We start from the raw sequence: 21,522 nt of genomic DNA, 5'->3' as shown, positions 1-21,522 counted from the left end.
TGGAAGTCATTAGGGAATGATTATGGCCTTCTGCATGTGTGTGTATGCGCACGTGCCTATAACCTCTAAATAGGGCTGGAATGTAGCTGAGTTGGTAGAGTGCTTGCATGAATACCTGTATTTGGTACCCAGTGCTATGTAAACTGGGTGTGGTGGCAGTACACCTGTAATTCACTCAGAAAGTAGAGGCAGGAGGATCAGAAGTTAAAGGTCTTCCTTGGCAACACACTGAGTTCAAGGCCAGTCTGGATGAGACTGTCTCAGTGATTAAAACAACCCTAAACTTTTATGTATTGACACCTTTGACATAAAATCCATGAACCATCTTGCTCTAGGTAGGACTCCCCTACTAGCTTTACTTACTGTTCCCAGCATTTACCTGGGCAACCCGTTTTCCTCATCGACTTTTTTTCCATTAGGATTCAGTCTAAGAATGAAAGGGGTTGAGAGAAACCAACACTGTTTCCCTGTCTGCTCCCACTATGAATTATGGATATGCAAATGATGTTTATACAGGACCAATCTGATTTCTTCAAGAGACTGGCTACTTCTTCCTAGTTCCTAGCGTTGGTTTGCAGAGCCCAGTAACAGGATCTTTGTAGTAGGGTGCAACATCTTACTTTAGCTTCATTTCCTGTCACTCAGACTGCTACACACTCAAATCACCAACCTCTCAGAATTTCCTAGATGTACTGGGTTCTTTGAGCCATCTTCCCATTATTTTTGCTGCTTTGCATCAGCTGGCTTGGGCATCCTGAGCTAGGAGCTACTTGGCAGCAGGGACTGGGAGTCCTCCACCCTGGAACTCTTGAAGTTGACCTATGTATGTACCATGAGTAGCAAGTGTCGCACTCATGTTGTTATTCCAGCCTGCAGCCTGGGGGAAGTACTCAAGCAAGCCTGTGGTTTGTGGGAAGAGACTGAGCCATGCAAATTAGCATAAATATAGGCAAGTGACCTACTTCAACTATGTCCTAAGGATACATCAACTGTCAGGGTCCCTTCCTTTCTTCAAGCTCAAGACCCAGATCAAGGCCCCTTTAACAGCCAGATGTTGGAGGTTATAAGGGGAACTGAGACCATCACTATCCCACAAAACTGATACACTTTATGTGTTTATAATTATGAAATCCAATTTGCCCAAATAAGAAATTCAAATCACTCTAGACTCTACTTTCTTGTTCAAATAGCCGTATTTAACCAATTACCAATCTTTCTGGTTTTGTCTCATTACGGTTTTGATTATTCTCTCATCACACTGCCACATTCTTAGCCTATAGAGAATCAAAAAAATGTTAACATTAATTTTGATTTTCTGATTATATCTTGTAGGGGCAAAGGTCCTTGCACATACAGATAAGCACTGAAGCCTGGAAAAGTTAAACATGCAGCTTCTCTCTCCAAAGGGAGGAGATGTTTGGCTGTTCTGGAACGCTGGGGGAAATGTAGTTTACAACCTAGTAATCCTTTGCAACCTGTTGAGCCAGGTTCTACCCACATTCCCCAGAATATGGTGTTCGTTTATCCCAGACTTCCCCTGCCCCCAAAACCTTGAGCATTGTTTCTAGGCCATAAAACTCATCCTTATGAGTAATGTCATTTGTACTTTACAATCCTGACTCCCACAGGCACTGTTTACCTCAGTCATACTCCACAGACTCTTATCTTGAGCATTGTTTTTAAGTCAACAGGACCCAACTTTATGGAAGAAGCCATATGTACTTTGTTAAGAGCTTCTATGTAAACAAACATGTCTTAAGCTTTGTTGTACTCACAAGACTGAGTTAGTTGTTATCAGAAAATCCTTTCTTCAAAAACTGTGCTGTGCTTAAATATGGCTAAAATAAATGAACTGGGGTCAGACTCTGGAAGTTTTGGCACAGCATTAGTTTCAAAGTCGGGATGAATGGAGTTTCATTCTTGTCTCTTCATGGACTGTTTCTCTGCCACCAAAAAGCCTGCAAGGATCCCCTAAAATATCTAGCTCATATTTAGGACTCAGTCAATATGCATTTAATAAATCAACTACTATCATGATCTATAAACTATTCCTGTGGTTCTGAGTATGTTTTGAGTTGCAAAGGTTTTATTAATTTGCTGAATTCCTATGTCTATTAGCATCATAGTTAGGGTTTCTATTGCTGTGATGAAACATTATGACCAAAGCAACTTGGAGAGGAAAGAGTTTATTTGGCGTACACTTCCATATCTCTGTTCATTACTGAAGAAAGTCGGGACAGGAACTCAAACAGGGCAGGAACATAGAAGCAGGAGGTGATGCAGAGGCCATGGAGGAATGCTGCTTGCTGGCTTGCTCAGCCTGCTTTCTTATAGAACCAAGGACCATCAGCCCAGAGATGGTGCCACCCACAATGGTTGGGTCCTACCCCACCAATCACTAATTAGGAAAATGCCCTATACAGCCCGATTTCATGGAGGCATTAATTGAGGTTCCTTCCTCTTAGATGATTTTAGCTTGTGTTAAGTTGACATAAAACTATCCAGGACAATTAGTATTCAATCCACATGTCTTTAAATTTCCATGACAGTCAAGTAAACACAAAGATATGTATTTGATTCCTAAGTATTTAAAGATTATATTTGTCACATTGTCATCTAAATATAATCAGCTTATTTAACAACAGTTTAATGACTATCAGTTGAGAATTCAAAACAGCATGCTATGGCATTAAAATATGCACATTTATCTTCCACCCAGGAGCAACTAGCCTACATTTTAGAAGATAAAGCAATTCAGGGAAAGGGGAGAACTTGAAGGACAATAGGAGTTAGAGGTAGAGGATTTTAACCTAAAACATTCAAGAAAATCACAATATGAAATAAAAGCATCTCCACAGCACATATAACCACAAAAGACTAAAAAATTCCCTGCATCTTTTGGACATTTTATCTAACCCAAAATCTCTCATTTAGCACATAAGGGCACTGTGATCTTATGAGAGTGGGTGACTTGTTTAAACTCATGGGGGTTAGTACCACATACCAGATTTTTTGTCTGTCTAGTTAAGTACTATCACATTTTCCATCCAGTGTGAAAAATATGTGATGCCCAAATCAGAAATCCAAGTATGACACAATAGAGCTTATCTTCATCATTAATGTATTAGCTACTCAAATCTGATATAAAATTTTACCATTTGAATGAAGGTATTCACTTTCATATGGTTAATCTGCTATGGTTTTACTACCTGGTATGCTATAAAAGGTTCCCACATGAGTTATGGTTATGAAGTATCTACATTAACATGACAAAGGGCTATTATTAATGAACTGATCAAGATGAAGGTGCCAGTGCAAACTTCTCTCATGTATGAGTCCTCTGATGTCTTGTGAGGTTTGTACTCCTACTGAAGGCTTTTCCACATTCATTACACTGATAGGGTTTCTCTCCTGTGTGTATCCTCTGGTGCACCATAAGGGATGAATTCTTAATGAAAGCTTTCCCACACTGGTCACATTCATAGGGTTTTTCACCAGTATGAATTCTTTGATGTTCAATAAGGTAGGCGCTTTGGCTAAAGGCCTTTCCACATTCAGTGCATTCATAAGGTTTCTCTCCAGTGTGTATAACCTGATGTACAGTTAGGGATGATCTCCCAGTAAAATGCTTTCCACATACCATACACTCATAAGGTTTCTCACCAGTGTGAATTCTCCGATGCTGAGTAAGAGAAGAATTCTTACTAAAAGCCTTTCCACACTGGTTACATTCAAAAGGTTTCACTCCAGAGTGAAGTCTCTGATGTTCTATAAGGTATGTGCTTTGACTAAATGATTTACCACATTTGTTACATTTGTAGGGTTTTTCTCCAGTGTGATTTCTCTGATGTAGAGTGAGAGTTGAGCTTTTACTGAAGGCTTTTCCACATTCACTGCATTCATAGGGTTTTTCTCCGGTATGACTTCTCTGATGGACAATAAGATGCATGCTTTGACTGAAGGCTTTTCCACATTCATTACATTCATAGGGTTTTTCTCCGGTATGAGTTCTCTGGTGCACTGTAAGATTCATGCTTTGTGTAAAAGCCTTCCCACAATCCTTACATTTGTAGGGCTTCTCTCCAGTATGGATCCTTTCATGTTGAATAAGGGAGGAATTCTTACGAAAAGCTTTTCCACACTCTTTGCACTGATAAGGTTTCTCTCCAGTATGAGTTCTTTGATGAACTGTAAGGTTCATACTCTGACTGAAGGCTTTCCCACACTCATTACATTTGTAGGGTTTTTCTCCTGTATGAGTCCTTTGATGAACGGTGAGGGAGGAGCGTTCAATGAAGTGCTTGTCACATACACTGCATTTGTAAGGCTTCTCCCCAGTGTGAATCCTCTGGTGCTTAAGCAAGGATGAACTCTGGCTGAAGGTTTTCCTGCACGCATCACATTCATATATTTTCTTTCCTACAAACATTCTTGAAGCTTTCATTAACTTGGAATTTTGTTTGGTATCTTTTCCACATGAATTCCAATTTCGGGGTCTTTTTGGCAAAGGAATGCTTTGTGGTGCATTAAGCATTGAACCCTCATTGGAACATTTTTCAGTTTTATTACCTCCACATACCCTCTTCTCATTAAAGGTTTCCTTTTGGGTCACTGCCACTTGGTCCAGATATCTTTCCTGTTGCCCCTCTAACCAGCAAGAGGGGTCCCAGACAGTCCCTAAAGCTGAATGCCAGAGATCTTCCCTTTCCATTATGACCCCATAGGGCAAATTTTCAATACTGTTGGACTTTGGAGTTAACTCTTTGGTTTCAAGTCTTGTCTCCCAGCCTGAAAAAAAGTAAATAATTGGCTTACATGAATTGATGTGAGAAGGCTAGTCTGGGCCTTCTCTTGGGCAGGGGATCCTGTACAAGACAGGGATAGATAGCAAACTGACCACCACCATGCATGCATTCATTGTTCTTGCCTTCGCACTGTAGATATAAAGTGACCAACTTCCTCAGGCACTTGCCACTGTGACTTCTCTACCATGAATGGACTTTAATGTGAACTATGAGTTAAATAAAACTTCTCCCTTAAGTTACTTTTATCAGAGTATTTTATCACAGCAACAGAAAAGAAATTAAGACAGAAATTGGTACCCAGAAGTGGTGCCTTTAGTGTGTAAACTTGACTATATCATTCTTATGTCTTTGGACCCATCTGTGGCTAGAATGTGGAAGAGTTTTGTACATTGGGCTAAAAGAGTCACTGAATGCTGGAATCAGAGCTTAACTCATTCTGGTGGGAGCTAACAAGACTGAGACAAACTTGGCTCTATCATGGACTGAGCTAGGGGCCATTTGTTAAAGTATCTGGATTCATTCTGCCCATGTCCTGAGAACATGATAAAGCTGTATTTGCAGCCAATGGACTGACTGGTTTGGCCAGAGAAACTGAGGTCAGGAGGGCATTTAGGTTGTGTCTGAGAATGCAGCTGTACTTGTTAAAGAGATCAGCACCATTGTTGAGGCACCTCCTGCACTGCACTGGGATTATATGAGAAGCAAAAAGCACTCAAAAGAGGCTCCTTCATGTGAAGACTCAAGTTCATTTAAAAGAACAAAATCTAGTTCGAAGTGGCTCCTGTTCCTCGATAACAACTTCCTAGCACATGCTTCTCCAGGACTAGCACACAGAAGCCGGGATAGCTCTAGTCCAAGGGGGTCATGCCTCTTCTTGAGCAGGGGCAGAGCTTGGTAGCATAATCCATATACTAGTTTTGAAGGCATGAAAGATGCAAGATGGGGGTGAGGGGTATGGATTTTAGCTGAGGCCAGGAAGTATATGGCAAGGTCAGTCTCTGCACAGAGGCCTCAATAGACTATTGTGTGAAACTGTGAAAATGAAGTCTCAGTCACAATAGAGACCATAGGATATTGGAGATGCCAGGACTGTGGGATATCTGCCAGTGCAAACTGAAGGAATGAAGTAGAGCTGGCCTAGGAGAGTGTGTGGCAAAGCTGAAGGGTAGATACCTAAGCCACATGGAGCCCAGAACATTAAGAGCCTCAGATATGGAGCTGTAGGATTTTGGTTTGCTTTGGTGTGATTATTTTATGCCCTATTTACTCTGTGCCATTATGTTGGAAGTATATAACTTTTAAAAAAGTTAGTGCTCACAATGAAGAGAGTGAACTTTTTTTTTTTTTTTTTTTTTTTTAAAAGATTTATTTATTTATTTATTATGTATACAGCATGTATGACTGCAGGCCAGAAGAGGGCACCAGATCTCATTACAGATGGTTGTGAGCCACCATGTGGTTGCTGGGAATTGAACTCAAGACCTCTGGAAGAGCAGTCAGTGCTCTTAACCTCTGAGCCATCTCTCCAGCCCCCGAAGAGAGTGAACTTTTAAGGTAATGGAATTGTTAAATACAATGGGAACTTTTAAAGTTGGATTGAACACATTTTACAACATGGTAATGAGCCTATGGATACAAGGGGTAGAAGGTTATGGCTTTAAATTGATTTGTTTTGGTATCAAATTGGCAACGGGTAGAATTGTAAGGGTTGATGTTGTTAACTTGACAGACCCTAGATTCATCTTGGAAGAAAGGCTCAATGAAGGATTGTTATGATGTGTTGGCCCAAGGACATACCCATGGAGGATTATTCTGATTAGACTAATTTTTGTGGGAAGACCCATACTGACTGGATGGGATCATTCCCTGGGCAGGAATCCTTCATAAGATGGCGATAGCAAGCTGAGTACTAGCATGCATGCATTCATTACCCTCTGCTTCTTCACCAGGCATTTTTTGTGACTAGCTGTCTCAGTCTCCTACCAAAATGTCTTCTCTGCCATGATGGACTGTAACCTGGAACTGTAAGCTGAAATAACTTCTTTCTCCCCTACGATGCTTTGTTAGAGCAACCAGAAAAGAAACCAAGATACCTATCCATCTGGCATTCCTACTAGTAGTTTCTTTCCTCTCATAAAGTTACTTAGAACTCTACACCAAATTAACTTAAGGAAATATCACACCATGAAAAGACTGTTGCCCCGTGAGTCACACATGTGAGTTCAAACAGTGGATTTTAACAATAACTTAATGATGTACTTGTTTCTTTGGATTTGAGCTTTTACAGATATAAAAGAGGATAAAATAATCTGACAAGGTGTAAGATCCTAACTATATGTAAACTACCCCTGGGGAACACCGTCATCTACACCATACAGAACAGAACACATTTGAAGCTCACCACTCCTAAAGGAGGAAGATGCTGTCTTAAAGGCTTTTTCCTTAACCTTTAAGCAGTGTTCTACTCACAGATGTAACAGGCCCAAACCACCCTACTCTTTCCTAAGTTGTCTTTCTGTGAAGTTGAGAACTTGTGGAGTAGAGCAAGATGAAGAGAATCTGTTGAGCTGCTAGAGGGCACTGCACAGAAGGAAGGACCAGGAGCCTCTCAGGTTCTTAAGACTACTACTTATCCCAAACAAAATAGCCTGGAGGCAGTGAGGAGAGAGGACAGGAAACTGCAATCTGAGAATCAGCTTTAGGACTGCTGATCAAAGTCAACAGAGCAGAGATCAACACGGGATACAGTAAACCAAAGGCTTTGAAGCAAGAAATGTAAGTAACAGAGCTTCTCCCTTCCAAGCTGACCTGCTTTAACAAAAAGAGAAAGTATAAGTCAAGCTGGAATTACCACCAAAATACATGTCCCTACATAACTCTGGAGAGAATGTCTACCTAGTGGTATCAGCAAGCAACATATGAGCCAGCAGCTGTCTCCTGTCCCAGATCACTCTGGCCACATCCAGTTATCTAATTCACATTCTTTGAGAATATTGGAATTGCTGTTCAGAATCCAACAAAAAGTGCAGGGGAGAATCCATTAGCACAGATAGACGGCAATACTGTAAAGAAGAGCCAGGGAAGGGAATGGTGATAGCTAATCTTGATTGTCAACTTCACGACATAAGGCCACTCTTCATGGAAAGGACAACACTTTGTCCTTACTTGTAGTGGGAATCTAGTAGAGTCTAGGGTAAACATTAGAATGTAACAATTGCTTCTCACTGTATCTAGGGTAAACATTAGAATGTAACAATTGCTTCTCACTGTATCTAGGGTAAACATTAGAATGTAACAATTGCTTCTCACTGTATCTAGGGTCAACATTAGAATGTAACAGTTGCTTCTCACTGTATCTAGGGTAAACATTAGAATGTAACAGTTGCTTCTCATTGTATCTAGGGTAACAGTTGAATGTATTAGTATTTGTTGAAGGTACCGAGACCTTGAAGAAACCATAGTAGAGAACAGTGATTGTTTTCTATAATTTATAGAGTTCTTTTTCTAAGGAAGTTTTCCATCCGTTGCTGACTTTGGTCACAAGCCTATCTATCCAGGCACACTTGGAGCATCTTGAATTATTGGTACTGAAAACATCACACAATAAGGACTAAGGCTGCGGGCTGTGATGATTTCCTTCAGAGAGCACAGAGAACAGATCAAAGGGGCTTTGGTATGAGGGACTTGTTGTACCCCAAACACAACCTTTGTGTACACTCAGTATGCTTCTGAATGGAGGTTCAAGGTTCAGCTTTGGTGTGGGGGACTTTTACTCCAAACACAACCTTTGTGTACACTCAATATGCTTCTGAACGGAGGTTCGAGGTTCAGCTTTGGTGTGAGGGACTTGTTGTACCCCAAACACAACCTTTGTGTACTCTCAATAAATATGCTTCTGAATGGAGGTTCGAGGTTCAGTTCACAGAAACTGTTCCTCTCTGCTGCCAGAGAGCCTATAATTACATTCTTTTGAACGTCCCATGCAACACAGAACACCTGATACTGGAATAGATAACTTATTCTGATTATGGGTTTGCCTTTCCTGTGTGCAATGCTTCTGCCAAAGCTATCATCTGTAGACTGACAGAATGCTTTCTTCACCGTCATGTTATTCCATATAGCATTGCTTCTAACCAAGGAACTCACTTCATAGACAGAGAAGTGCAACAGAGAAGGGCCTATGCTCATGGAATCCACTGGTCTTACCATGTCCTCCATCATCCGGAAGCAGCTGGCCTGATAGAAAGATGGAACAGCCTTTTGAAGATGCACTTATACTGCCAATTAGGTGGCAGCAGCCTGGATGGCTGGGACAGGGTTCTCCAGAAGATGATATATGCTTTGAATTAGCATCCAACATATGGTATAGTTTTGCCCACAGCCAGGATCCACAGGACCAGGAATCAAGGGGATGGAAAGGGGAATAATTCCACTCTCTATCAACCCTAGTGACCCACTTGGAAAATGTTTGCTTCCTGTTCCCATGGCCTTACGTTCTGCTGGCCTAGAAGTTTTGGCTCCAGACGGAGCAGCATTCCTGCTGGGAGATATAACAAACATTCCATTGAGCTGGAAGCTCAGATTTCTCCCTGGCCACTTTGCATTTCTGATCCACTTAAGTCAACAGACTAAGAAAGGAGTAGCAGTGTTAGCAGGGGTGACTGATCCAGATTACCAGGGAGAAACTGTATTGTTTCCCCACAATGGAGGTAAGCAAGATTATATCTGGAGTGTAAGAGATCCTTTATGGTTCTCCTGGTGCTCCCATGGTCTGTGGTTAAAGTCAATGGGAAACTATAACAGCGTAATCCAGGCAGGATGACAAAGGGCACAGACCTACGGGAATGCAAGTGTGGGTCACTCCTCCAGGAAAAGACCAAAACCTTCTGAGGTGCTTGCTGGGACAGAAGAAATAGAGAATATTTTTAGATAGAGGAAGGTAGTTATAAATACCAGCTAAAGTCATATGACAGAAAAATACACTGCAATTGACATGAGTGTTTCTGTCCTATTATGTTAAGAATGAGTTTGTGTCTGGATGTAAAAATATAAAAACAAAGGAATGAGTTTGTGCACATACACATTAAGTGATATTTGTGTTCCTATTTCTCATCATGTAATGTAATATCAACTGAGATAACATTAGTGATTACTGTATTTAAGTTACGAGACACTAAAAGACTAACCATTCCTTAGGGGATACTGGCACCTATCATATATTTACAGTTGTACATGGGATAGTTCTATCATGTTAGGTGGAATTATGACCTGGTTATTGTTTTCATTTGGAAACTGGTCATGACATAAGGAGATGTGATTGTATGTCAAGTTACAGGATGGACTTGTGATGGCTAATCTTGGTTGTCAAGTTGACTACATCTGTTAATAACTAAAACACAAACAGCTGGGCATGTCCACAGGGGATTTACTTGATTGGACGCTTTGAGGTGGGAAGACTCACCCTAAATCTGGGCCATAGTTGGTGGCAGCCCACATAAAAGGACATGGAAGAAGGAAGGGTTTGCTCTTGCCTGCTTGCCCTCGCTCTCACTAACAGTTCATCTATCCTCCTGCTGAGGCATTCTTCGCTGGTATCAGAACCTGTTTCTTTGGGATTCCAATATAGATTGAAGAGCAGTTGGAGACATCCAGACTCATGGATTTAATAACTACTGGATTCTTGGCCTTTCCTTCAAGGGACAGTCATTGTTGGACTCGTTGGACCACAGCCCATAGACCACTCTAATAAATCCCCTTCTGTTCCTCTAGAGAAGTGTGACTAATACAGAAATCATCACAAATCAGAATAGTGGTCAGTCCTGGGCAGAGGTAAGAAAGTGAGTGGGATGCTGGTTCTTGAATAGGTTCTGGACCCTGGGTGTCTGCTCTCTTTATTCCTCACTAATTTTCATCACCACTAACTCCATAGAAAATCAGGATAGCTTAGTGGTTAGGTGATAACTCTGGAGCCAGATTATTTATCTGGCTCAAATTTGATTTCGACCACTATTAGCTTTGTGCAGGTTTCTTAACCTTTCTGTGTTCCAATCTCCTCATCTGTTAGATGGTACGTGTATTATTTATATAAGAAAAAATAGTTAAGCATTAATTTATTAAAGGTTTAACAGAATATGTGTTGTGTCAAATAGTATATATGTTATATAAATCCTTCTGTTTATATATTCCAAAAATCAACTGAGAAAAAGAATAAAGCATTTTCTATTCAGCAAAGTGCTAACAGTTTTAAACTCAAATTATTTTAACACTATATAAAACTTAATAAGGATCAATATATTTTTTATTAAATTTAGATGCCTAACTTAAATGCAAATTCTCAGAACTTAATTCTTAAGAAAAAGAAAAAAAGATTACCTATAAATTTTTAACAACTGGCCTAGGAGATCCTCCCAGGAACACAGGATGCCAAAAGACAACACGCCAGGCCTGCAAAGGTGAGGAAAGACCCATGTGACTTACATGTACAGAAAACCAAAACACACCTCTGCACAGGCAGACATTTACCTGCTAACACGACACCACTTAACTGCTAACCGGACAGTGATACACAGGGAAATCTGGAAAGAGCATGCTCTACACTGCACATCATTGCACTCCCTGGGCTTCACCCTGTTCTCCACAGTTTCTCCTCTAGAGGATAATACAGATCCACTGCAGTGACGAACATGGCGAAGGTGCTCTTCTCTTCCTTTTTCCCTTCCATCCAACCTTGATGAAATGTCAGGCTGTACTTGCTTCTGCCCTCTTCCACACACAGCACAGCACACCCCCTTGGCACTGAGCAGGCTCTTCCCTGGGTTACAGGGGCTTCTCAATCACTCAGTTTATAAAGTAAGAATGGATGAAACCACAGGTGTTTATCCTTTCTTATCAATACTGCTGCATTCTTTCTGCTTTTCTTTTTTCCCTGAGCCAGCTCCCTCCTCATCCCTGGGCATGCATCTGTAACCTGTGTGGGAGCATCTTTGGCCTTTGGTTCTATCCCGACAATTCTCCAATTTCCACTGGTAAGAATTCCACAGATATGGTTACAATTCTCACACCTACATTTGTATCTGACTTTTAAAGTTCTGCTTAATACATTATCAATGTATTATTGAGCATTATCTAATACTCAACACATATTATCAAGCACTTGCTGGGTAGGCATAAAATGAAATGTAAGCTCAGTAATGACAGTTCAGTGAGCCTACAAGCCAGCAGGCAGCCAGATGCTCAGGAAGAAAAGTAAATAGAGTGTGCACGCCAATCATAAACAGGTGAAGAAGCTTTTGGATCCTTCCTGATGGGAAAGTCCGAAAGAAGATAAAAGAGTGGGGTAGGAAATCGTTATCAAAAGCATGGGGCTGGGGATACAGCTTAGTAGTAAAGCCCTCGCTTAGCATGTGAGAGGCAGGGGTTGATCTCTAGCACCACAAACAAACATTTCCATCCAATGTCTCAAGAAACCTTACTACACGACAGTGGAGTGACCAAAAAAGAACCTTGAACAAACGCACTCAATCTAGTGAGTGTAGAAATACATAACTACATGTGTATACCAACAAACTCCAAAACCATCCCAAAGTGAAAATATTGACAAAGCAAGAGAAGTTACTGCATTGCTAACAGAAAGGAGCAGGGGCTGTGGAGCCAGCTCAGTGGGGATGAGTGCTTGCTCAGCAAGCATGAGGACTGTTTCAACCCCAGCACCCACACAGAAGCTGAGAATGGGCATTTGTGCTTAAAATCCTGGAGTTGTGGGAGTCACACAGAGGACTGCTGTGGCTTGCTGGCTGCTAGCCTACCTCTAGGTTCAGAGAGACCCTATCTAGAAGGAATAAGGCCGGGTGATAGAGCAGGATACCTGATGTCCTCTGGCCTCAAGTGAGCATACCCCCACCACCACACACCCCCATGCATACACCACACACAAGTGAAAAGTGAATATACTACACACACAGAGAGAGAGAGAGAGAGAGAGAGAGACAGAGAGAGAGACAGAGACAGAGACAGAGACAGAGAGAGAGAATGAATAAGCAATTCATGGATAATAAATAATCTAAAAGCAGAAGTTAATTTTTTCTCAGGAGTGAAATAACTATGGTTCAAGGATTCTGTACCCAAGGCACTCTCCCCCTCAGAAGGGCAAATTCCCACATCAGGGCCTTGGCACTTGCTGTCCCTATGCTCAGAATACTATCCTAGACTCATGGCTTTATCTGAGCTCTGTTCAAAGTCATGACCCCTACAGAGCAAACTAAGCTCTCCCCTAGGTTGCTTTCTCTTTCACCCACTCACTGACTACGCTGTCCCCAGCTCCTCCTCTGCTCTTTCCCTTCTCCCCACTTCTCTCTTCTCTATTAAAGTATCCTCTCCCTAACCAGACCATGAGTTCCTCAAAGAAATTCTGCCCACGCTACTTTCTTGCTATACTCCCAGGGCCAGAAAGAGGGCCTAGTACTCCCTGAGCATTTGTGGAATGAATAAACTACTTACAAAACAATAAACACAAATGACAATGGTAATCCACACCACTGAACACTGTAATGAAAGCGATTAAGCTCCTTAAAGGGATCACCACGGTACAGCAGATAAATGAGCATTACAAATTACAAGCCTAACACAGGACTGGAAGCTGTACAAGAAGTAGCAAGCCCTCTAAATGCAAACCCTTAGACCCAGCAAGTCCTCTTTAGAATCCCGTTCTCTAGGACGCTCACTGAAAGCCAGCAGTGGTGGCCAGAACATTTTATTCATGTTGTAAAATTAAACATTCACAAGGAAATTTTTGACAATTTCTTCTTCATGCAAATACCAGATGGACTACTTTTGCATGGAGATATATACAGAGGCAAGCTTGTTGGAGGTCTGGAAGAAAATCTTTAGAAGGTAAGCCATTAGTCTTGACTTCTATGTGTGATCTCACATCCTCACTACTGTTAATCTTTGGGGATGCATTTGAGAACTGACTTCTGCCTTGATCAACAACCTCCCTAGGAACACAGTGCAATACCAACACAGCCCAGTAGCCAGAACTTTCCTACTTTGCCTTAACTCACTTATATATGGGCCCTACCCAGGTATTCACTGAATGTGTTTGTTAATAACTTCCTTTTATCTATGCCTATAAAAGTTATAAAAGTTCCCTTTTCTTCAGAAAGCGAGTGCAGGGTAACTTGTGTGCTTCGACTCAGGGTACCTGGTTTCCTATTTCCTTGACAAACTGCACAGATAACAGATAACAGGAAGTCTGCAGGGGGTCCCCAGGGAGAGCCTAGGACATCCACAGGACTCAGACAATAGCCAGTCTCTCCTCAGCCTCCTTTAATTTTGAGAGTCTGAATCCACAGAAATGAGCGAACAGTGAACATAGCTGACCCTCACTCACCCAGATTCTCTGGCTGCAGATACTCGGCCACATTTACTTTTTCTCTGTGTTATATATACATACTGGCTTTGCTAGATCACTTCTTAGCTCACTGGTGTAACATGCACCCCTGAGCACCCCAGCATCTACTCCTGAGGACATTTTCCAATAGATCACACCATACCAACACTGACATCACCATTCATGTAATAATACATTCTTTTGTTTTGAGACAGGGATGATGTCAGGTGTCTCTATTACTCTCCACCTTATTTTCTGAGACGGGGTCTCTCACTGAACCAGGAACTCTCCCATTTGACTAGAGTACTGGCCAGCGGGCCCCAGGGGTCTTCCTGTCTCTGCCCCCTTATTGCTGGATTACAGGTGTGTGCGGCCTGTAATCTATAGGCTTGGCTTCTACGTGGGCACTGGGGTTGAACTCAGGTTCTCACGCTTACACAGCGAGCATGTCACCAACTGAGCCATCCCTAGGTCCCTTGCTCGCTCTTTAGCTTTAAAAAATACATTTTAAAACAACGGGGCTGGAAATATGGGGAAGCAAGATGTAAAAGGTGTCTTCTGCACAGAGCAGTCAGGGATACCATCTCCAAGGGAACTTCCAGCTGTGATGGGGACTGACCAAGGCACTAAGCATTAAGAGATGCATGGCAGGGATGAACGGCTGGTGGACACAGATGGGCATTTTATAGCGATAAGTGCAACAGGATGTAAAGCTGCTAGAGATGCAAACAAAACTACAGTCATTTCTCACTTTTCAAAATGTGCAGACTGTTCAAAATGCCGATCAAGGCAGGAAGAAAAGAAAGCTCCCAAATGTTTACATAAACAAGGGGAAGGAAGCTAAGAATACAGGTTAGGCCCGGGAACAAAGACAGTAAAAGGAGGTGTCTCAGGTGGTGACAGGTTTAACTGAACACAGATGAAGAAGAGACAAAAGTCATTGCTAATGTTTCCAAATGCTCAGAGGCTCCAGGCAGTGCACAAATGCTCAGGTATAGTGACTCAAGTCTTACACTGCATCCATCCCCTCCTCCAAGCCCAGGACACAAGGTTAACAGTGGAGGACCAGTCTCAACAGCACAGTGGCACTGTCCTCATAAAGGACACAAGATCCCTTTCACACGTCCTCTTGGTAAGACACTCATGTTACATTACTAGTCCTTGCATCCTGACACTTACCCAGAGAGATGCAAGCTGGGAGTTCTCTTTTCCTCAGGCTCAGTCCTTGTTCCAGATCAGAGATCACATTTGATTTGAAAAGTTGATGTCCTGCTTAAGAGGAAACAAACCAAGTTTGGGTCCTGAACTTAGTCAACACCCAATCCCAGCCCAGTTCTGATTTCCTCCATTTCCATGTTTTCCTTCTTTGCAGACTTTTTACCTAGAAAGATGGGATACTAAGGGACGATCCTAACAATGCCCCATGAGACCTGGGGTTTCAAGTTAAACCCATGAATTTCATATGGCAGATGGCTGAAGGGGGAAGGGCAAGAATCAGGTCTTGAGTTGCAAGGGGGGTTCTCACCCAGGCAGACCAGGTTCCTGTAGCTCTCCAGCATCACTCTGCCATACAGCTTCCTCTGCACAGAATCTAGCTGCATCTACTCCTCCCAAGTACAGTCCACAGATACATCCTTGAATGTCACTGACTCCTGAAACCACAAATTCCTCCTTAACAGGGGATTTTGCCAATAAGGCCTTGAAAAAAGATAAAGCAGCACCAGAAGCAACATAGTATAGCCATGCCCCAAACCCTTCTCCCAGGTGATTCCAGATTCTGTCAAGGTGACAATCAACACTGACTGTCTCAGGAAATGTGGATAGGAAAAGAAGGTACAGAGTAGTGCTATGGTTTGGATCCTGAGGTGGTTTGACCTCAAAGGTTCAAGTGTTAGAAGCCTGGTCCCCCAGTGGCAATGTTTAAGTGGTTGGGGAGGGCTGGGGAGCTGTAACAGTGGCTAAGAGTGAGCGATGCAAATCAGCAGACCTGAGTTCAGACCCCAAGGACTCACATAAAAGGCAGGATGCCTATAACCCTAACACTGGCAGGTACAGATGGTAGATCCTGGTAGTTTTCTGGCCAGCTAACACAGCTTCAATGATAAGCTCCTGCTTGAGCAAGAGACCTTGTCTAAACATAAAAATATCATGAAGTGATAGAGGAAGACACCTGTGTCCTCTTCTGGCCTTTGCAAATGTAAGCATGGGCACACACACACACACACACACACACACACACACACAGAGTGGTGGGGCCTTTAAGGACCGGGGCCTGGTGGCTGGTGGGAAGCTGCTGCTGGCCCTTCCTACATGTTCTCACCCTCTCACCTGCATTCCCTACACTAACACCATTCACAATGTAGTATTCACCATAGCTAAACAGAAGTCAGTGCCATGAGACTTAACCATTCCACGTGTATGGCAGACACTCAGGTAATGGCTGTGACTTCTATCTGCACCATGGGGGAGTGATGTGACGCATGCCTGGTAAGACTCCAGACTGAAACTTGAACCTCCATTACAGCAAACCCTCTACGGCGTCCTTCCCCAGACCCTGAGATGAGTAGACACTCCCTTCTCATCACACCCTTGCCTTTCCCTTTCCTAGGCTTTTCTGACTCCTGGTAGTCCATAAGCCCTACAAACACCAATTCATCTCTCCTGTGACTTTGGTGCCTTTTCTAGCCTTTGAGTACATCAAGAACTCCAGTGTCAGCTTAGAACAGAGGTGAAGGACACTGAAGGGACCCAATGCTCCAATACTCTAATACGTCTGTCCTTTGTAATGAAGTCCATTCACACGATGGGAGTAAAGGGCGTCTCACCTGAGCTCCCAATGGCAGAGGCCCAGCACCCATTGCCTTCCTCCTTCCTGTGGGGCCTTCCTAGAGAATGTGCAGTCTCTAGAGGAAGGGCTGAGGGAGGGAAAGGAAGCCATGAGAGAGACTCCTGCCGCAACGAAAAATAAAACACCTACAAATAAATAAGAAGTGCGAGGTGTCAACATAAATACAATTTAAATAGTTTACCTATAAACTTTGCTTTGTTAAGCTTACTTAGGTATATAAACAGAAATGAATGGGGAGGCATGCTGTACTCATGGGTAGGATGGCTCAGGATGCTAAGCTATTACTTCCTTGACCTGAATTTATACATTTAACACATTCCTAAACAGTTTATATACCTCAATCACAATATTTTAAAGTTAATTATAGAAAAAGTATTAATCATGTTGTATAACATCTTTTTTTTAGATGTATTTATTTTCTGTGTATGAGTGTTCTGTCTACCACATTCGTGTCTGGTGTGGGAGGAGGTGAAAGAAGGTATCGGATCCCCTGGAACTGGAGTTCCAGATGGTTTTAAGCCACTACGTAGGTGCTGGGAACCAAACCTGATCCTCTATAAGAGCAGCTAGGGCTCTTAACTGCTAAGCCACCTCTCCAGCCTTTGAAAAAATTTAAAGGAGCCTAGTGAAGACAAACAGCAGATATTCTCACTTAAATGCGGAAGCAGAGTAAGTGGATCTTAATGGAGCAGAAGTACCGTAGTGGCTACCAGACACTGAGAAGCAGAGTCAGGCATAGAGGGGGATCAGTTATCAGGCACAAGAATAAAGTTAAGCAAGAGAAGTATCTTTTAACCTTCTACAGCACAAAAGGTTAGTTATACTTAACTCATATTAGCTTATTTTTAAATTAGCAAGGAAGTTTCCGTTTTTTGGTTGTTTGTACATGTGTGTGTGGTATATCAACACGTGTGTGTATATGGTGTATTCACACGTGTGGGTGTGTATGTGTGTGTGGTGTATTCACACATGTGTGGGTGTGTACAGAGGTAGGTGCCAGAGGAGGGCTCTTGGTGTCCGGCTTTATTACTCTCTGCCTAGTCCTTTGAGTCAGAGCCTCTGAACCTGGAGTCTGGCTGGTGGACAGCAAACTCCAGCAATCCTCCTGCCTCTGTGCCTCACCTCCCCAGAACTGGGGTTACACACTCCTCTGAATTCAGGTCCTCACGCTTGCACTGAAGGCACTTTCTCCCACCCAGTCTTCTCTTCAGCCCCTGGTCTTTCATTCTGGGGACAGGGTCTCACACGGCCCAGGCTGCCCATGAACTTGCTGTGAAATGGAAGATGGCTCCCAGGTGCTGGGATTACACTCTGCTGAAGAAAGCATCTTCAACGCTCCCGACACAAAGAAATGACAAATTTGTGAGCTTATAGATTATGCTAATTACTCTCATTTGACCATATACTGTATAATCAAATTATAACACTATAACAAATATGCACATTATTTCAATTTAAGGTTGTAGTCTTGAAAGAGAACTTGCCCACTTGTTTTAAATGACATTAACTAGAACACAATGGTCTTAGCTAGGGTCACTTTTGCTGTGATGAAACACCATGACCAAAGCTTGGGGTAGGAAAGGGTTTATTTGGCTTACACTTCCATATCACTGTTCATTATTGAAGAAAGTTAAGACAGAAACTCAAACAGGGCAGGAATCTGGAGGCAGGAGATGATGCTTATTGGCTTACTCATTATGGCTTGCTCAGTCTGCTTTTTTATAGACCCCAGGACAATCAGTCCAAGGATGGCATTACCCACAATGGGCTGGGCCCTCCCATATCAACTACTAATTAAGAAATGCCCTAAAGCCAGACCTTATGGAGGCATTTTCTCAACTGAGGCTCTCTTTTCAGATAACTCCAACCTCTGTCAAGGTGACAGAAAACCAGTCAGCTCAATAGTATTACTGAAGAACTTCTGACATATTAAATATCTTGTCAACACCTACTGTGAGAAGAGCAGCATGCCAAGTAATATTGAGTACAGCCATAAATACAACAGGCAAGGTCTCCGGTCTCCACCTTCATGGATGTTACAGACCAATAAGGAACAAATCCTAGCAATACAAGTAGTTTAGAAAACACACACACACACACACACACACACACACACACACACACACACACACAAACACACACAGAAAGAAATTCAGGGGCTGAGTTATAGCTCAGTGGAGGCCCTGAGTTTGATCCCTACCACAGTAAAGGCAGGGGGTGGGTAAGGTGGACTGAGGATATGAGAAAGTTAATATCTCTGATCAATGATGAAAAGACTAATTGTAACATATAACAAGGGTTGCCATTTGGAAAAGAATAAAGATGCAGAAATGGAATGATAATTCTGTAAGAAACTATAAATGAACATCTTTGTGATGTGACGAAACAGAAGGTCTCTCTAATTATTGTAAACACAAAGCGGGTGGAGGAGAAGGGAGGCGGCCCTGGGGACGGCTCAGTGGATACAGCATTTACTGTGCAAGCATGAGAGACAAGGAGGCAAGCAAGAACATGAATGCCTGTGGGCTTGGAGGAAGATCAAAGTTCCCAGCACCGACTTCAGGTCTCCACATGTATTTGGACACATGTGCACCTGCACCCCCCCCCACATGTGAAAATGGAAAAAGAAAACACAGAGGGGAGGTTTGTATGACTACAGGAATACGTAACTTTTCTGTATATTCATGAAACCTGTTTGTAGAACAGATGTAAAAGTTAAGAATAAAATGAGATGGAGTTTAGCTCTGGGATATCTTTTGAGATACGGCCTGACTATGTAGCCGTGGCTGGCTCAGAACTCTCCATGTAGAGCAGGGTGGCCTCAAAGTCATCTCCCTGCCTCTGCGGGATTAAAGGCATACACCACCACATCTGGCCTGCACCAAGGCTTAAGAAAATACTAAGACTTCAAGTTGGTGTGGGGGGCCATTAGGCACTCTTACACTGCAACCATATTTATAAACTGCTACTTTCTGTAAAGAATAACGCAGGTGGTGTCTAAAGGTCTTACTGTAACAATGGCCTGGAAATTTCACTTGAAGATTTGTGGAAAGAGGCAATCCAAAGAAAGACATGAACAGATGGCCTGTACCATTTACACTATTAAAATCTTACAAAATGCATTTTGCTAACTCCATTTGTAAAGGTGAATGGAGGAAGGTCACTAACATTCCTATTTTTAGAAGTAAAATGTTTCTATTTATACATATACACCTATCTACACGACACACGGATTTTTGACAGGTTTTGAATGACTTTGCTCGTGTATTTTCTAGTTGACCAAGAGTGAACTTCAAGAGGAGAAATTCGGAGGGTACATTCTCTCTTAGCCGGGACCCACACTCTGCGTGCTTCCTTTGCTCCCGCAGGCAGAGGGCGGATCCCGAGCAGCGGTGCGCACAAAGGCCGGAGCCCCCGATTGCGGCCCCGCGTCCTCCCAGGCTTCCGACAGCCGGTTCCCGACGCGTTCGCCGCGCCTACCGGGCCAGGGCTGCCCGGCTAGGTAGAGCTCGCGAGCAACCCTGTGCGACTGACTCCGGGGTACGGGAGGGGCCGAGCCGGGGTCTCGATCAGTGGTGCCTGCGGCCTGGAGCCCGCGTGAGCAGCCCACCTGCGACTCGGCGGTGTTCGCGGAGGACCGCGCACCGCCCTGCCCGGCCGGCCCCGCCCTCAGGTCACAGCCCCGGGCTCCCAGTGGAAACGCCTCCGCCTTCCCCGCTCGCGGACCACCCGCCCGAGGCGCCGCACTCACCCCAGTCACGGAAGAAACCACAGGCTTTCGACACACACAGCCGCGCCGGGCGCGCTGGACTACATTTCCCACAAGGCCACGGGGCCTCGACAAGGTGACCCTTTGCGCAGGCGCAGCAGGAGGGCTGCTGGCTAGGGGTTGGATCCTCTGGTGCACGTGCAAGGTTGGCCACCTTAAACCTGTTGCCTTAAAGAAACGGGTTCTAAAACCTTTACCTTCCCTAAAGTAAGAGGACCCTGGTCACCCCCTTGCATGAGGGAGCATGAGAGGTAAGCTAGTAATGTAACGTTCTAGAGAATTCGTGGAGCACTGTGAGCCGGAGCTAGGGCATGGTGTTGTCAGATGATCTTCCTAGGGCTGCAGGATTGTCTCTGTGGAAAACCAACCACCTCGTGGATGAAACTCGAGGATGCTCAGGTAATTTCGGTTGCATCCGCCTCTCTGGAACTTGGAGAAGCGTGTGACATCACTGCAAATGTAGAATCTTTGAAGAACAACATTAACAAGTTGGATAGACACACATATATGGGTCTACCCCAAAATTGGGGGGGGGGGAACAGTTTATAGATATGATCTTTTGCTGGTTGCAAAGTAGCCACACATTTACCAGAATTGGTCTATAGATGATATTCTTTGATGAGGTAAGTTAGACACTAGTGCAGCCATATCTGATGGGAACTGTAAAAGGCATAAAGCCAACTCAGCTGCTTGACCAAGATTCAGCAAAGCT

At 43.3% G+C, this 21,522-nt stretch overlaps 1 protein-coding gene across 6 annotated transcripts; it reads right to left on the bottom strand.

Annotated features, from left to right (window-relative positions):
- Window positions 1-2,170: 2,170 nt before the first annotated feature.
- On the bottom strand, window positions 2,171-20,883 carry Zfp2 (ZFP2 zinc finger protein). Of its 6 annotated transcripts, XM_052758016.1 has the most exons (7): window positions 20,793-20,883; window positions 17,019-17,166; window positions 15,719-15,845; window positions 15,373-15,462; window positions 11,178-11,249; window positions 9,642-9,703; window positions 2,171-4,788 (listed from the first exon to the last, which is right to left on the bottom strand). In XM_052758016.1, exon 7 carries the CDS (start codon window positions 4,709-4,711, stop codon window positions 3,326-3,328), a length of 1,386 nt encoding a protein of 461 aa, XP_052613976.1. In that variant the 5' UTR covers window positions 4,712-4,788; window positions 9,642-9,703; window positions 11,178-11,249; window positions 15,373-15,462; window positions 15,719-15,845; window positions 17,019-17,166; window positions 20,793-20,883; the 3' UTR covers window positions 2,171-3,325. The 6 variants fall into 6 exon arrangements, with proteins under 6 accessions (XP_052613976.1, XP_052613978.1, XP_052613975.1 ...); XM_052758018.1 differs by lacking the exon at window positions 9,642-9,703 and having other exon boundaries at window positions 17,019-17,108; XM_052758015.1 differs by lacking the exon at window positions 9,642-9,703 and having other exon boundaries at window positions 15,373-15,465; window positions 20,793-20,882.
- Between the last annotated feature and the right edge of the window lie 639 nt (window positions 20,884-21,522).

Source organism: Peromyscus californicus, unplaced genomic scaffold (assembly GCF_007827085.1).
Source record: "Peromyscus californicus insignis strain IS unplaced genomic scaffold, ASM782708v3 Scaffold_3__1_contigs__length_106647218, whole genome shotgun sequence".
In the NCBI taxonomy this organism is placed as follows: domain Eukaryota; kingdom Metazoa; phylum Chordata; class Mammalia; order Rodentia; family Cricetidae; genus Peromyscus; species Peromyscus californicus.
The sequence above is the reverse complement of the archived record's forward strand: the minus strand, read 5'-3'. Positions and strand labels throughout refer to the sequence as shown.